Source organism: Corapipo altera, unplaced genomic scaffold (assembly GCF_003945725.1).
Source record: "Corapipo altera isolate COAL_440 unplaced genomic scaffold, ASM394572v1 67, whole genome shotgun sequence".
NCBI lineage: Eukaryota > Metazoa > Chordata > Aves > Passeriformes > Pipridae > Corapipo > Corapipo altera.
The window spans coordinates 287,656-301,296 of NW_020884906.1; the positions used below are offsets into that span (position 1 = coordinate 287,656).

Consider the following 13,641-nt stretch of genomic DNA (forward strand, 5'->3'; position numbering starts at 1 on the left):
AGGGGAGCTCAGCAGTGAGAACAGGGGAGCTCAGCAGTGAGGACAGGAACCAGCCACCAAGGGCCCGTGGACAGGGCAATCCTCCAGCCTTCACAGGGGGCAGCTCTTTTAAGGCCTGATTGCTGGGTTTACTGGGATTACTGGGACTCCAGCACCAGTGCAGGTAGGCTGTCAAGGGCTGGGCAGATGAAATGGAGGAAAATCAAATTAAATGTAACTGGTGGGGGAAAAGAAATCAAACTGGTGGAATATGTAGTGTTTTATTGCCTAACTCTGCTTTCATATCAAAGAAATAAGCACTGCCTCAACCAAAACACACACTGTATTCACAGTCATCTTTGTACAGTTGTACCAAGCTATCTCACTCCCACAGGTGTTTCACAGCCCTGCCCATCTTGGCATGGCATCTGCCCAGCCAGCACCAGGAGAAGCCCCCAGCTCTCACCTGCCACAGTCTCACCTGATCCCTGGAGAAATACACCTTTACCCCACTCCCCACTGCCCCCACTGCCACCCCATGGGCTGGGACGGGCACTAAACACACCCAAAAAGACAGAGCCCATCACAGAGGATGACCCCAGGCAGGTCAGAGAGGATTCCTCAGCACCCTCCCCAGCACAGCTGTCCTTGGTCACGTTCAGTGCTGCTCCAGCCTCACTCCCCAGGGGCTGCTGATGTGCTGCACTCAGGCTGTGGCTTCTGAGAGCAATTAAAAACCATGTATGCAGGCTAGAACAGCCTCAATCTTCTGTGACTGGAGGGAGCACACTGGGAGAGGCTGCACAGGGCTTGAAGACCCTGCATGAACTTTGGAAAGTTCATAACAAAAACTCAATTTTAAAATCTCCCTCCAGGCCCATATCAGATTCACTTATAACACTGGTGATTAACACCCAGCCTAAGACATATTCACTGTATTTTAACTGCCCCAAAGGAAACTTCTGATTTAATATTGGAGGATTTTCTAGCCAACAGCTCTACTCATTATCTGCCCATATGTTTTCATTTAATTAGGTTCTGATAATTTGAAATGGCCACATCAGCTATGCACTGGCAATCTCAACTGAGTAATCCCTTAGCCCATAGCTAGACCTCCCACAACAGTAGGACTAATGCATTTTGGTGATGTTCCTAGATTTTCAGTCTCTATGCTAATTAAAATTTATTGGGAATATTTTGTCACTTGTATGTTTTAAAAGGTTGTGATAGACATGGCATTCACAGGTCATCAGTAAATGACCTAAACAGTCTATTTTGATGTGATTGTAAAGGGCTACGGGGGAATAAGACAAAGTTGTTAGGCCTGCAGAGCACATCATTCTCTTTCCTTCTTCACTTCTTGTCTCACAAACGGAAAATTGCTTTTTTTTTTTTTACACCCCTGCATTCTCCAACATTTTGCATAGATTGTATCTCTATGTGTACTAGTGTCAGCACAATCAGCTCTCAGTATAGGTTAATGTCTTTAGACACTGCCATAATACCAATAAAAAATAAAACCTGCTTTGAATACAAACCACCAGCTGAGAGGAGAGAGCTCTGACCAGAGGCACTGGAAATAATCTACTAGTCACTTTTGTTCAGGGAGCACTTGGGAGCTTTGTCAGGATCAAGCTGGTGTTTCATCACTAACAATTAATATCCAAAAAATACAAGATCTGACAGCAAACATGACCCATCCTGTAAAACTGAACTACACACTAACCAAGGCAGTCATAGGTGGATGCAAAAAAATTGAGTATTTCAACTTAAGGCCTCAAACTGTAAAGGCTTTTCCAAGCTTTCCTCTGATCTAAGCAGAGAGACAATGTACATGCAAGCTCTTGAAATGTTACATGTTGTTGTTGTCAAATCTCATGATGTTACATTGCAGCACTAAAATCAGTTTGATGAGATGCAATGTGTCAAAGCCCCTGCACTGGCATCACTTACAGCAACTGCTCCTCACAGAATGAGGAAACAAACACACTAAAGAAGTTTTGGGGATTCTTTGCCTGTCCCACAACACATACTTTGAGTGTAAGAAGAAAAGCTCTTGGACATCTTGCCAAGAAAAAAGCCCATACAAGTTATATGTAGAAAAAAACATTAGATCAGTACATAAAAACGTTAAAAAAACCCCAAACCGCTAAAGAGAGAGCCATTACTTAATATTATTCTAATATTCAAAGAACTCTATACATCATTTTCAATAAAAGAAAATGCAGACTCCAGAAGTCCAGCTAATATCCTTTTATAGTCTTTTCAAGTGCTAAACGTGTGACACAGACAGTGACAGGTCCCTGTGCTGACCTGTCTCGTGCAGTGTCATTTCTGCCAAGCTGGGAGCCAGCAGGGAAGGGAGAAGGCAGAAACAAATTTAGTGTTTTCCCCTGCTTCTGGCTCTATTCCTTTTATAAGGTGCCACACGTGGTTTGTTCTACATTGACTAAGTGAGGTTTAAACAGATGTTCAGATGACATGCTACAGGGGAAAGGGTAACACCTTCAAGACACCATTTACATTAGAACAACCAGTGACACCGAGAGTTTGCTGTGTGCTTCCAGGAGACATTGAACAGAGAAAGGATGATCTCAACTATATATTTAGCTCAGCATCCCTGAGACAGCTTGTATTTTTAGAGGAGCTTGATAAATGTTGCATTACATCTAAGCATGAATGACAAGGTAGGCACATTTAGGGTTTTTTTCTGTTAGCATAGGAATGAAAACAAAAATTTGCCCTTAATCGTGCAATTCTGTTTTCTTGAAAACTGGGTAAGTTAGCACTGGATATCTTTGCATTTCACATTTAGATATGTTATTAAAATCTTCCTTCCTGTTAAGGCTCCTTTATGTAACCTGGTAACCTTGCTTCATAACCACCACCAATGTCTTTGCACGACGTCTAGGTGGAATATCTGGAGCAAGCTCTGCCCATGTGCAACGTGCCAGGGAAGGTCTCACTGGACACCAGCCAATGCTGCCCCCAGAGAGGAGTGCATCTCCCTCATGCTCTCAGAGACATTCACATGGGGACTTACTTCTGTTTAGAAAAGAATTATAGGAATCAAGCCTTATGCAGTGCTGGGGATGGCAGCAGTCCAGGATGATAGTTTCCTGGTCAGAGGATGATACAACAACAATGTCTGGACTATTTAAAAAAGTGCTTTGAACTAGAAACAGAAACCAGAAAGAAACATTGCTGTATGTGTAAACACATTCTGCCCTTAGGGTTATTTTTATAAAAAGGAGAACATATATTTATATACACACACAGAGAACAGTACATACATGCACAAACACGTACAACCAGGACAAAATGTCTTCTATGCACACACTCAATCTGCAGTGGAGGGTGCAATTCCGACGTGCAACAGCCAAAATATCTCCATCTCTCATAAGGGCTTAATCTAGCAGGTGAGACGTGGTAATTAAGGGTGCTGAAAAAATCAAACAACTTGGAAAAATCTTTTTGAAACTAGACTCAACAGAAGAATCTGGCACACAAGGACTTCCCTGCTTTGGCACAGGTCCCTCTCCAGAGACAATGACAGCAGCCCTCATGCAGCTCCAACAGCCCAGTCCTGGTGTGCTGCAGGAGACCACAGCCACAGCTTCCAAAGGAGGCCTGGCTTCTTTTCTCACCTTGCTCTTCCCTCCTATCCTAGTGTCTGGGGAGCAGACTCTGCAGGGCAAAATTAGGTCAGGCTCCCTACACAGAATCAGCTCTTCTGCTGTCACACAATTTCTCCACTCTTCAGTTGTACTAAAGCAGAAGAGCAAGAAGAACATGAGTTTTCCAGCTTTTGAAGCCATTGGGATTCACTGATTCAAACCATAGAGGGAATGTTGCAAGTGGAACCAGATACTGTTATTTAACCCTACCCGGCTAACTGAATAATGCCTGGCAGTTGTTTTATGGAGATAATTACTTTAGAGGACAAGAGTTACTTTCACTACCCCATTCTACAGAATGGCAGTACAAAGCATTAAGGAGGTTAAGGAATACTTAATACAGACTGATACTGATCCAAGGGAAGAACTCACTTCCACAAAAGCATCTGGCAAAGGGAGAAGGGAAGAAAAGAGAAGACTAAGCTGAGTGAATGTCAGCTACTGACTGATGCCTCCAATTTGACCTCATTTTCAAGTCCACCGTGCTCTGCTTGTCCTAAATCTCACCCAAAATTCCAAAAGCATTTTTCTCCTCCTGTTGAACACCTTCCACTATTATTTGAAACATGCACTTTTTAATGTGTCTCTTCAGCTTTGGAGCAGGTTCCCAAAAAACATCCACAAAGCAATTTAACTTTTTCCTGAGGGTTTCTTTTTCTGAAAAAAGTGTAAACTGTTGGTGGAAGGTAGACTGAAATGGGTCATTGTCACAACTTCCCTGTATCTATATGCAGTCTCTTTTCTACTTACACAGCTCTCAGGGACAGAGATTGTTTCTAAGTCTGCTTATAAAGGGTAAATGTAGCAGGTCTCTGATCCACAGAAGCTGCAGGACATTGGAAAAACAGAAAACATACTAACAACATGGATGGGATGTGCTTGCATCTAAATTGCATGAAGCATAGCAGACAGGAATCTGAGCCTGTAACGTTGGTTGTAATGTTCCTGTAGCTCATGCAGATCACAGCACAGCTGAACTCCTGCTTGTAGCAAGGCAAGGGTAAGAAGGAGCCCCCCCAGAGCCCAGGGCAGCAGCAGGCAGGATCCTCCCCATGCAGCAGTTCGGCCCCTGTAAACGCTTCTCATCCACTCTGTGCAGAGCAAATGCATGTTGGTTGGTTTACATGATTTGAATTTCTTAATTAAACCTCTTACCAGCAAGCTAGAAGCCCAGAAACACCACCAGTTAGTTTTCATGTTAATTTTACATCATTCTCTAAGTCAGGAGAAATAGTAATTACTAGAAATGGTAATTACTAATTTAATCTAGGCAGCTCTGCTGGAGCAGGAAATCCATGCAGCCTCCAAGGGAAGGCATTCTTCTTACATTCTGCCTTTGTTTTTGCTCCCCATCCACACCAGATTATCTCCTTTCTTTTCAGTACACCCATCCTCATCACTGCCATGGTGAGCAGCACAGCCATGACACGATGCCTGCCCTGTCCTCCAGCTGCCCCCTTCTCCTGAGACTCGAAAATCCCCCTGCCCCAAGCCAGATACACCCCCTCTCACAGCCCCACTGCCCACACCTGAGGTGTTTTCCAAACAACAGCCAAACCTCCAACAGTAATATCTGCCCCCATGCAAAAATTGTGTTTCAAACCAGTGGGGACACGAATAAGATACAGCTCCAGAGAAGAAACCATCAGTGTTCCATCCCACACAGGATCAAAAAAAAACAAAGAAAGGAGTGGGGAGTGGTTGCTCTTTCATTCTTTTTTGTACTCTGAAGTATGGAAAACCTGCTGAAAAGTTCTATACAAATTACAAACAGATCAAATTGTGCTCTCCAAGATACCTATGTGACATTAACAGGAACCAGAGCCACACAGGAATAGCTGAGGGTACAGGTCAGATCAGAGTATTTAGGTTTTTATATTAACTGAAATAAGTAATCCTCAAATCTATATGAAAGTCACAACAGGCCAGTAAGCATCCAATCAAGACAATCCAATTTAACATTGATGGAAACAAAGAATCCTGATTTCATGGGTTCATTCTGTTCTTAAACCTAGATATTATTTCTAGATATGCTTCCCAGACATTATTATTGTGCTATACAGTCTAAGACCGGATACAGTCACCAAATCCCAGAATCACCCAGGATCTAAAATAGCAAACTGAAGTTTCACTAGAGGTACAATCTCTGGCATCTTCTTCTATGGCTTTTCAAAACAATGCAGGTAAAAACAGCTGAAGGATTTTGATGACAGAATATAGATCTTAAAAGCTACACACATCAACCTTTTATATTACATTTTTAGGTAAAATTGATTATTCAAGAATTCAATTTGTAGATTAATATAGAGTGATTGGAATACATATATCCCAGTATCTTCATTTTTTACATTCTTTGAATTAATCTTTATTTACGTGCAAGTGAGACCAGAGTAAAATTCACCTGCTCTGTGTTCATAGGAAGATGTCACCCAGTTTTCATGCAGGAAGCCAAATGTGATTCCAAACCAACATTTTTTATAAAGTTTTTCCATTATATTTCAGCTAAAAATATTTGCAGTGCTGAGAAAGCAGCACCACTTCTTTATTCTGGTATCTAAGCTCAGATTTCTGCAGTAACAAAGACAATTCACAAATTAAGACAGTCTTTGTTAAAACTGCAAAAATCTCTGCTATAGACATTTAACCAGATTTACTTGGATTGAAGTAATTCCTCTCCAAAGGGTAACGTACAGTGTGAAACACCATCTGAGCTATTTTGCTCATAAGGTACTTGAGGTATCAGCCAGTGCAAAGGCTTTTGGGAGCACCCTCCCTGCACCACAGGGAGCTCAGCTGCTCCCCAGATTCCTTCCTGGTGAATTAGGGGAAAAATGGAGCCCTGGGGAAACACAGCAAAGACACTGCAGGACTATCCAGTGTGCTCCCTGAAGCCAGGCTGCATCCAGAACTAAGAACAGGCACCTTTTCAGCTGAGCTGTCCTAACCCAAATACTATTTGATGAGGTGGCCAGCTCAGGTTAACAGCATTACTGCATGGGATTTGAAGGGATTTTTGCAAGGTGGACTCAAAGTGCAGCTTAAGTGAAATAGTCTCAAGATCTAGGTAAGGTAACTCCTCCAAGAATATACTGGCTCTCAGCTTTTAGTGTTGGCATTTGCCTTATTTATTTGCTTTCACCAAATGACAAGGGAACTTTGAATTTTTCTAGGACACACCTGAGAAAGAAAAAAAGAAATAAATTTTCAAGGGTGCAATTACTGAAGAATCAGTATTGGAACTAACAGCACTAAAACAAAGTGCCACTGCAATGAAGCATTTTCTGCCTCAAGAACTTGCAGGCAGGGAAGATGGGATTATATATATCACTGTCACTGTACAGCACAATTGCATGACATCCAATCAAAGTAAACAGCACATGGTTTTATTTTCAATTGCTGACTTCCAAACGGATAAAACTGTGAAAAGAATAACAAAGCAGATCTCCGTTTAAAAAGACTGTAAGATTCTCAGGAACTACCAATGCAGCAGGTCAGCAACATTCCCCCTCCTCCCATTCCTGGGGATGCTTTAGAGCACTGTGCTTGGCTTGGTAAATACCAGGTACCCTCAGCAGAGTAAGCAAAGAACAAACTCTGCCCTCATGTGAAGGCTTCACTGGAAAAGACTTTCAGAAGAGACTTCTTTATAAGGAATGAAGTTCCCTCACTGTTTGGGCATTGGTAATATCTTTATGTACATAAACACATATGTATGTACATATACACACATACAGATTTTATACCAATGAGAACTGTCAGGAATAAAAGAAAAGGACAAAAAAGAACAAAATGGACCAAAAGACCTAATCTATGCAGAAGCTCTATGTTCTATGCCATGATGAAGAGCAGTCCTGTCATGACTAATTTTCCAGTTGATGGCCTATAAGAGGATGAAGCAGTATTGAAGAGGTAATCTCCTGTGTCCCAGCAATTACCATGCACAAATATTAATATGGTTCATTCCTGTGTTCATGACTCCTGGAGGGCCACCCTCCAGGGAAGTAAGGCAACTTACAGTGATGGAAGGAGGAAAAAAGGCAGGGTCTGATGACTGGTACTGATGCCATGTTGGCCACCTACTCGTGCCCAGAAGAACTGCACTGTGAGCTAGGATTTGGCTCCAGTTCAATTACAAGAGTCACCAGATTCTGCTCCTTAGGCTTCAGACACACAGGAGAGCACATCTGCTGTACTGCTGCCCATATCCTTCACTTACCTTCCAAAAACTGTGTGCTTCTTGTCCAGATACGCACAAGAGCGGAATGTGATGAAGCTGGAAAGAATAAAGACATAACAGTTACCATATTGTCCCACTGACCCTCAACAACAGCCAGGAATGCTTAAAAACAGGAAGTTTATGGAAAAGTTCTTGGAGAAAAACAAGCCCACTTCCCTCTCTGGCTCCTCTCTGGGAGCCCCACTGACAAAACATCCTTTAACTCCTCAGTTTTGGGGGTTTCATCCTGGATTTCCTGAGTTTTGACTTCTCACTTTTACACCTTTATCCCTAAAGAATATTCCAACCATGGGGCCTTGCACCAAGTCCAAGACTAATCTGAGCATCTGCCTCCTTGGCCCTGCAGGCTCTGGGAAGCTCATGCAAGGCAGGGAGACATGCACGACAGGGACTTGGATCCAGCAGACACAGTTACATGGCACAACAGTCTCTGCCAGTGGAAATTTTTATTTTTTTTGATATTTACTTTTGGTGTTTCTCTTCCCTTCATTTGGCTTGTTGGTGATCCACTTCTCCTCTGGACAAAGAGCAAACTTGTGCTTCAGACACAAATACCCCAGAATAATACTCCAAAGTGTCCAAAGTAATGAAAACCTGTAAAGCTTGGATTTTTAACTAACTGGACTTTTGGGGGCTGTATTCTTAGACTTTATCATGGGAACTAAAATACAAATCCAAAGCAATCTTTACTACTAAAACCTCTCTCTAAAGCTTGATGCTTCTTTGGAAAACTTGGCCTACAAGTGTGTGAGACAGAGGTTTCCACACTGAGCTCTGCAGACCACAATGGCCCGTCTTGGCTGGACATGCAGTGCTGGCTCTCCTCCCTGTCCCCATCTGTTGCACCACATAAGAGACAGCTAAAAATATATAAGCATTCCAAAAACACTTTTCCATATAAGCAACTGCCTCAGGAAGTTATATGATTGCAAATAGGAGGGGCTGTAATGTGCCAGACAATCTATTAAGACATGGAGGAAAGCACTGAGATGCTGTACAGGATGCAAACTCCTGCACAGGGCACCACTTTATTCCTGGATATCCAATACTTAAAATCATCATGTGGTCAGTTATGTAGCATTGTAATAAAAAGAAATCTGAGCAGTAGCAAATATATAGAGAAAGCTTCTAATTCATTACTGCCAGTCAAAATAAAATTAAGGATAACAGAATTAATTTGGGATGACCCCAGAGGAGAAGTCCTGAGCATTATTGAAGCATCACCTTGCAGAGGGGACACAGCTCCCTCTGTCCTGCACTGCCTGTCACCTATGGGGAAAGCTATTCAGCAGTTCCCAAGGCCACAGCATTTGACAGAAGCGTCTCAGTGATGCCCAGGAAGCTTTATAAATATGGGCAGCTGGAGTCTCTTAAGGACTTACATATAAAGGAATTTCATATTACATTTGCAAATTTTAGGAGAACATACAATCACATTTACAGCAGCAAATGTGACTCAATATGGCACATCACTCGTGATCTCTGTAACTTCTGTTTCTAGAATCCCTGCTTCTTTCTTTTTTTTTCTTTTTTTTTTTTCTAAAGAAAAGAAGAAATAAGTCTCTGCTCTCCCATAATTTAGCACCTGAGTGCTGGCAACAACATTCAAATCCAAAATAAGTTGTACAGCAACTTGATCCTGCAAACTGCCCAACACGTGCTTAGCCTTAAGAATGCAAGTAAGCCTATTAAAGGCCCTGAGACAAGCACTTGTGTTGAATTAAAGCAAACCACACTGCTGCAGAGTTTATAAGCCATAATAACATTTAGTATCATGAAGACCACAACACCAAGAACCCCCTCCCTTCCTCCTCAGTCCCAAGACACAGTATTGTACACACACACACACACACACACACACACACACACACACACACTCTCTCTCACTCTCCTGCTGCTCCTGATAAAAGAACAACTTTGAAGCAACCAATAAATATCTGGCTCAAAGAGACATTTTCAAAGGATGGCAGGCAAACATCCACATTAATGTTACACACAAACAAGGCTATTACAGCTTCAGCATCTTTACATTTCCTTGGTGTTACTTTCTGCTTTTTTATGCAGTTTTTCCTCATTTTAGTCCTCATTCTGCTTTTGTACATTGAAAAACAAGTTATTATCAATCCCAGATCGTGCACTTTGCCATGTCTGGGTTTAAACATTTCAAAAGAGCAGAACTGTTCTTTATCAGGTGACTAAAGAGAAGTAACATTTTCATAGAGTGTACGTTTCATTTCACTAAGCCCTTTCAAAAAGTTCAATACAGGGTTAAATTTAAACAGTGAATAGGTATGATCTTACAGGGGTAACACTGGGGGGACACTGACAAAAACAAACAAAAACTTCAAATCATAAAACCAGAAAAGACAAATTACTGATGATATAATAAATCTCTGGGTCTTATTGCCATGCTTCACTTTGCTCTTAGATTGGTAAGAGCAGCTGTAGCCCTGACTGGAACATGCAGCACCCGACAGAATATTTCACTTGACTGAATTTTAAAGAGTAGCTCATAAAATGTCATTTGTTTTCTTAACAGAGTAAGACACAATGTCCAGAGGGAAACAATAAAGCATAAAAAGCAAGTTACTACTTACAACTGTGATTTGTTTGTGTTGGGTCCTGAATTTGCCATACTAAGAACACCACGTCCTGTGTGGGACAAATTGGGCTTGAATTCATCTTTGAAAGGTTTTCCCCAGTAAGATTCTCCTCCTTAAAAGAGAAAAGACGACAGAAGAATAATGTTTGTTTTCATTAGTTCCCCACTGTGTTTTGTGACAGGCACTGATATTAAACTCAAGGTTTCCAGCACCTGGATCACTACCTGTGTCATCCACTGTTACCTCACCCCTATCACTAGGCCAGTATTTGAGCTCAACCTTGAAATCTGATGTTTGCAACTGGCAACAAAATTCTGTGCCCTCACACTATCAGCTGCAGCAGAGCACACTGCTTATCAACAGCCTTATGTGTCCTGTGCTGAAGAACTGTCAAGGATTTCATTTTTTACTGCTGGTCCACCATCGTTTTTCTCCTTTAAGACATTAAATCTTTAAAATTGGCTTTCTGACAAAACACAGAGCAAAGAATTACTAGTTTAATTGCACCCTGGATATAGCATTGCTTCCAGAAATAAAATATCAGGGAGATGAAATGCATTCATAGAATCAACTAAGCATAGGAGTTATAAGCTCAAATGTTTAACTTCCAGCTAAACAATCAGGAATGATGACACATGGTCCTCCAAAATAACAGGCATAAATTAGATATTTGGACTAGATACCTGGATGATGTGAGCACTTAAATGCAATGAAGTCAAAAGGATGACAAAACTGCACAAACCCCACTTGCAGCCCTCCAAAACTGATTTCTTTTCTGTGACTGTGGACAGAAAGAGGGTCTGGCAGAGCTCTCCCCCTGGCTGTCATTTTTACATTATTTATGACAGATCTGACATTTTCATTTGCACTTTCCACCAGGATCATTCTTAATAAGAAAAACGAAGGCTGAGATGAGTCATAGTTTTACAGTCAAATCCATAATCCTGTTTGACAAACCATGAAAAATATTTCACCTTAGGACAGTATTAAAAATAAAACAAACAAAACTATCCAAACAGACAGCATGACTGGTCCATCTGCAAAACAGGCTCAAGAATCCTCTGGAGTAAGTGTATCACTGGTGCAGCAGGAGGTCAGTAAAGGATCTGTGGTGCTCAATGGCCATTTGCACATGGAACACACAGAAGCAGTTTGATGACACGGCTGCACAGGCAAGAGCAAATAAAACCAAGGAAGGGAACAGCCTCCTACTGAAAACCTCATCCAAAAAAATCACAAGAGTGTATTAAATGAGAAAAGAGTTTCAGATGATACCATGAAAACAAGGCATCAGATTTGGACAGCTGAGAGTGGAACTGAATGAGTGAGAAATTTAGGAAGAAACTGACCCGCTTAAAAACCCAATTAATCATGTTCAAAAGATTTATTAATAGAGTTGAGTGTTGCCTGCTCTGCAGCTTGACAAGAGGTGGCAAAAGGGGACAAACCCTGTAGGGATTTTCTGTAATCAGGAGTAGAGGAGTGATTACTTCCACAACCCTTGGCTATTGAATATTTTAAGATCAGCTAAATTATATCAGCTTGATCCCATATGCCAATCTTTTCCAGTAGTGGATGACAAGCACATGGTCCAGCTGCAGTCAGCTCTAGAGGAGTTTGGGCTGAAGTTTTCAGAGGAAACAGGACATGAGCACAGCCTGTTGAGATGGGACACAGCAGCAATTGGCCAAACCTCTGAGTCCACTTCACCCTTCAAATGCTTCCAGTATGCAGGGAATGTAATTCCATGCTGGAATTACAGCTTTGTCAGCCTGCTGAAAAAGAGTGGAATCAGGCCTAAAGCCTTCACCAGTCAGAAAAATAATTCAAAAGGAAAGAGAAAAATTGTGAATGACAGAGACTCTCTCTCTTTCTGGCACAACAACCAACCAGACCCAAGAGCCTGCAGACAGGAGTAATGAGCCATGATCTTTAGGTTTCGGAATATTTATTTTTGTATAATTTCATTTTGGATCATGCACTGCAGGTCAGAATTTATCTCATGTGTGTGAAGGCTAACTTTGGTGCATCCCAGTTCTCTGCAGGTAAGGGCTAATATTTTAGCAGATAGTTACAGCATGAGATCCAGCCCCTGCTTCCCTCTCTGTCTGCCATACAGCTGTTTGCTAAGCTAATTCTGACTGCCCAGGAGCTCCAGCAAGAACAGGGAACGGCCTGTGCAGAATGTGCCTAAGAGGCCAGACGTCCTCTGAAGGACAGAGCTGAAGTGTCTGTGGAGACCAGGCAGCACAGACTGGCAAAGGGTGGTGGAGACACTGCAAAGGCACTCAGACAGCAGTGCAGGCATGGCCTGGGGATTTTGTTGTTGGTTTGTTTCAGGTTTTTTAATAATTTAAAGAGAATACTTCTTTTTTATTTAAGGAGAATACTTCGGGATTTTCTTTTTTTTTTAAAGAAAAAAAAAAGGAAAATCCCAAATACACTGAACATGCTTTTTGTCAAACTCCTGCTAACCTCTGGAATTGTTCCAGGCTTCAAGTATCTGCTTGAAGCAGGACTAGACCGAGCAAGCCAGAAGATGGCAAGTTGCACACATGTATTTTTTTACTTACTGAAACCCAGCATTACTTTCCCTGTGAAGATTAAGTGCAGACCCCTCATCAGTCTAGTGCCATGGCAGCACAGTGCCTAATGCTCAGCTAGGGGGGCTGCAACAGGGGTTTCACATTCTTACATTTTAGATCTCAGTGTAACCTTGGGAAAATCACTCACAGTCTCCAAACCTAATAATAATATTTATGAGGTGTTGGGAAGTATCTAGCAGATTTGACTGCGTTTAATCTCAACACAGTTGGGAGGTGTGGCTGTGCCATTTTCTTAGTTTCCTGAAAGCAGGATGGATGCAGACAGGGGAGGTGGGAGCATTGCAGTATCTGGCTCCTGCCCTCTCATGTTACACTCCCAGTATGTGCCAGAAAGAGAGGAGGCTCCTCCTTATATTCCCCAAATCTTCCTCCGAGCACACCCAGATCACTGCTGAGTAGACACAGAGTCAGGACACAGCAAACCCCTCAGCCCAACGCTGAGGTAGCACCTACAAGCAAAGCCCACAGAAAACAAGAATTTCCTCTGGGTGTTGGATTCCCAGCTGGCAGCACTGCCCCTCACCTCACCTTCCTCTCAG

The 13,641-nt window shown here is 42.1% G+C and overlaps 1 protein-coding gene across 2 annotated transcripts in view; it reads right to left on the reverse strand.

Moving 5' to 3' along the window:
- Positions 1-13,641, reverse strand: part of PPIL2 (peptidylprolyl isomerase like 2) — a 64,414-nt gene that overhangs the window by 5,312 nt on the left and 45,461 nt on the right. For both annotated transcript variants that reach the window (XM_027652017.1, XM_027652018.1), the window contains 2 exons: positions 10,491-10,608; positions 7,873-7,929 (listed from right to left, as the gene is read on the reverse strand). In XM_027652017.1, coding sequence (XP_027507818.1) covers positions 7,873-7,929; positions 10,491-10,608 — 175 coding nt within the window. The remainder of the gene's footprint in view (positions 1-7,872; positions 7,930-10,490; positions 10,609-13,641) is intronic.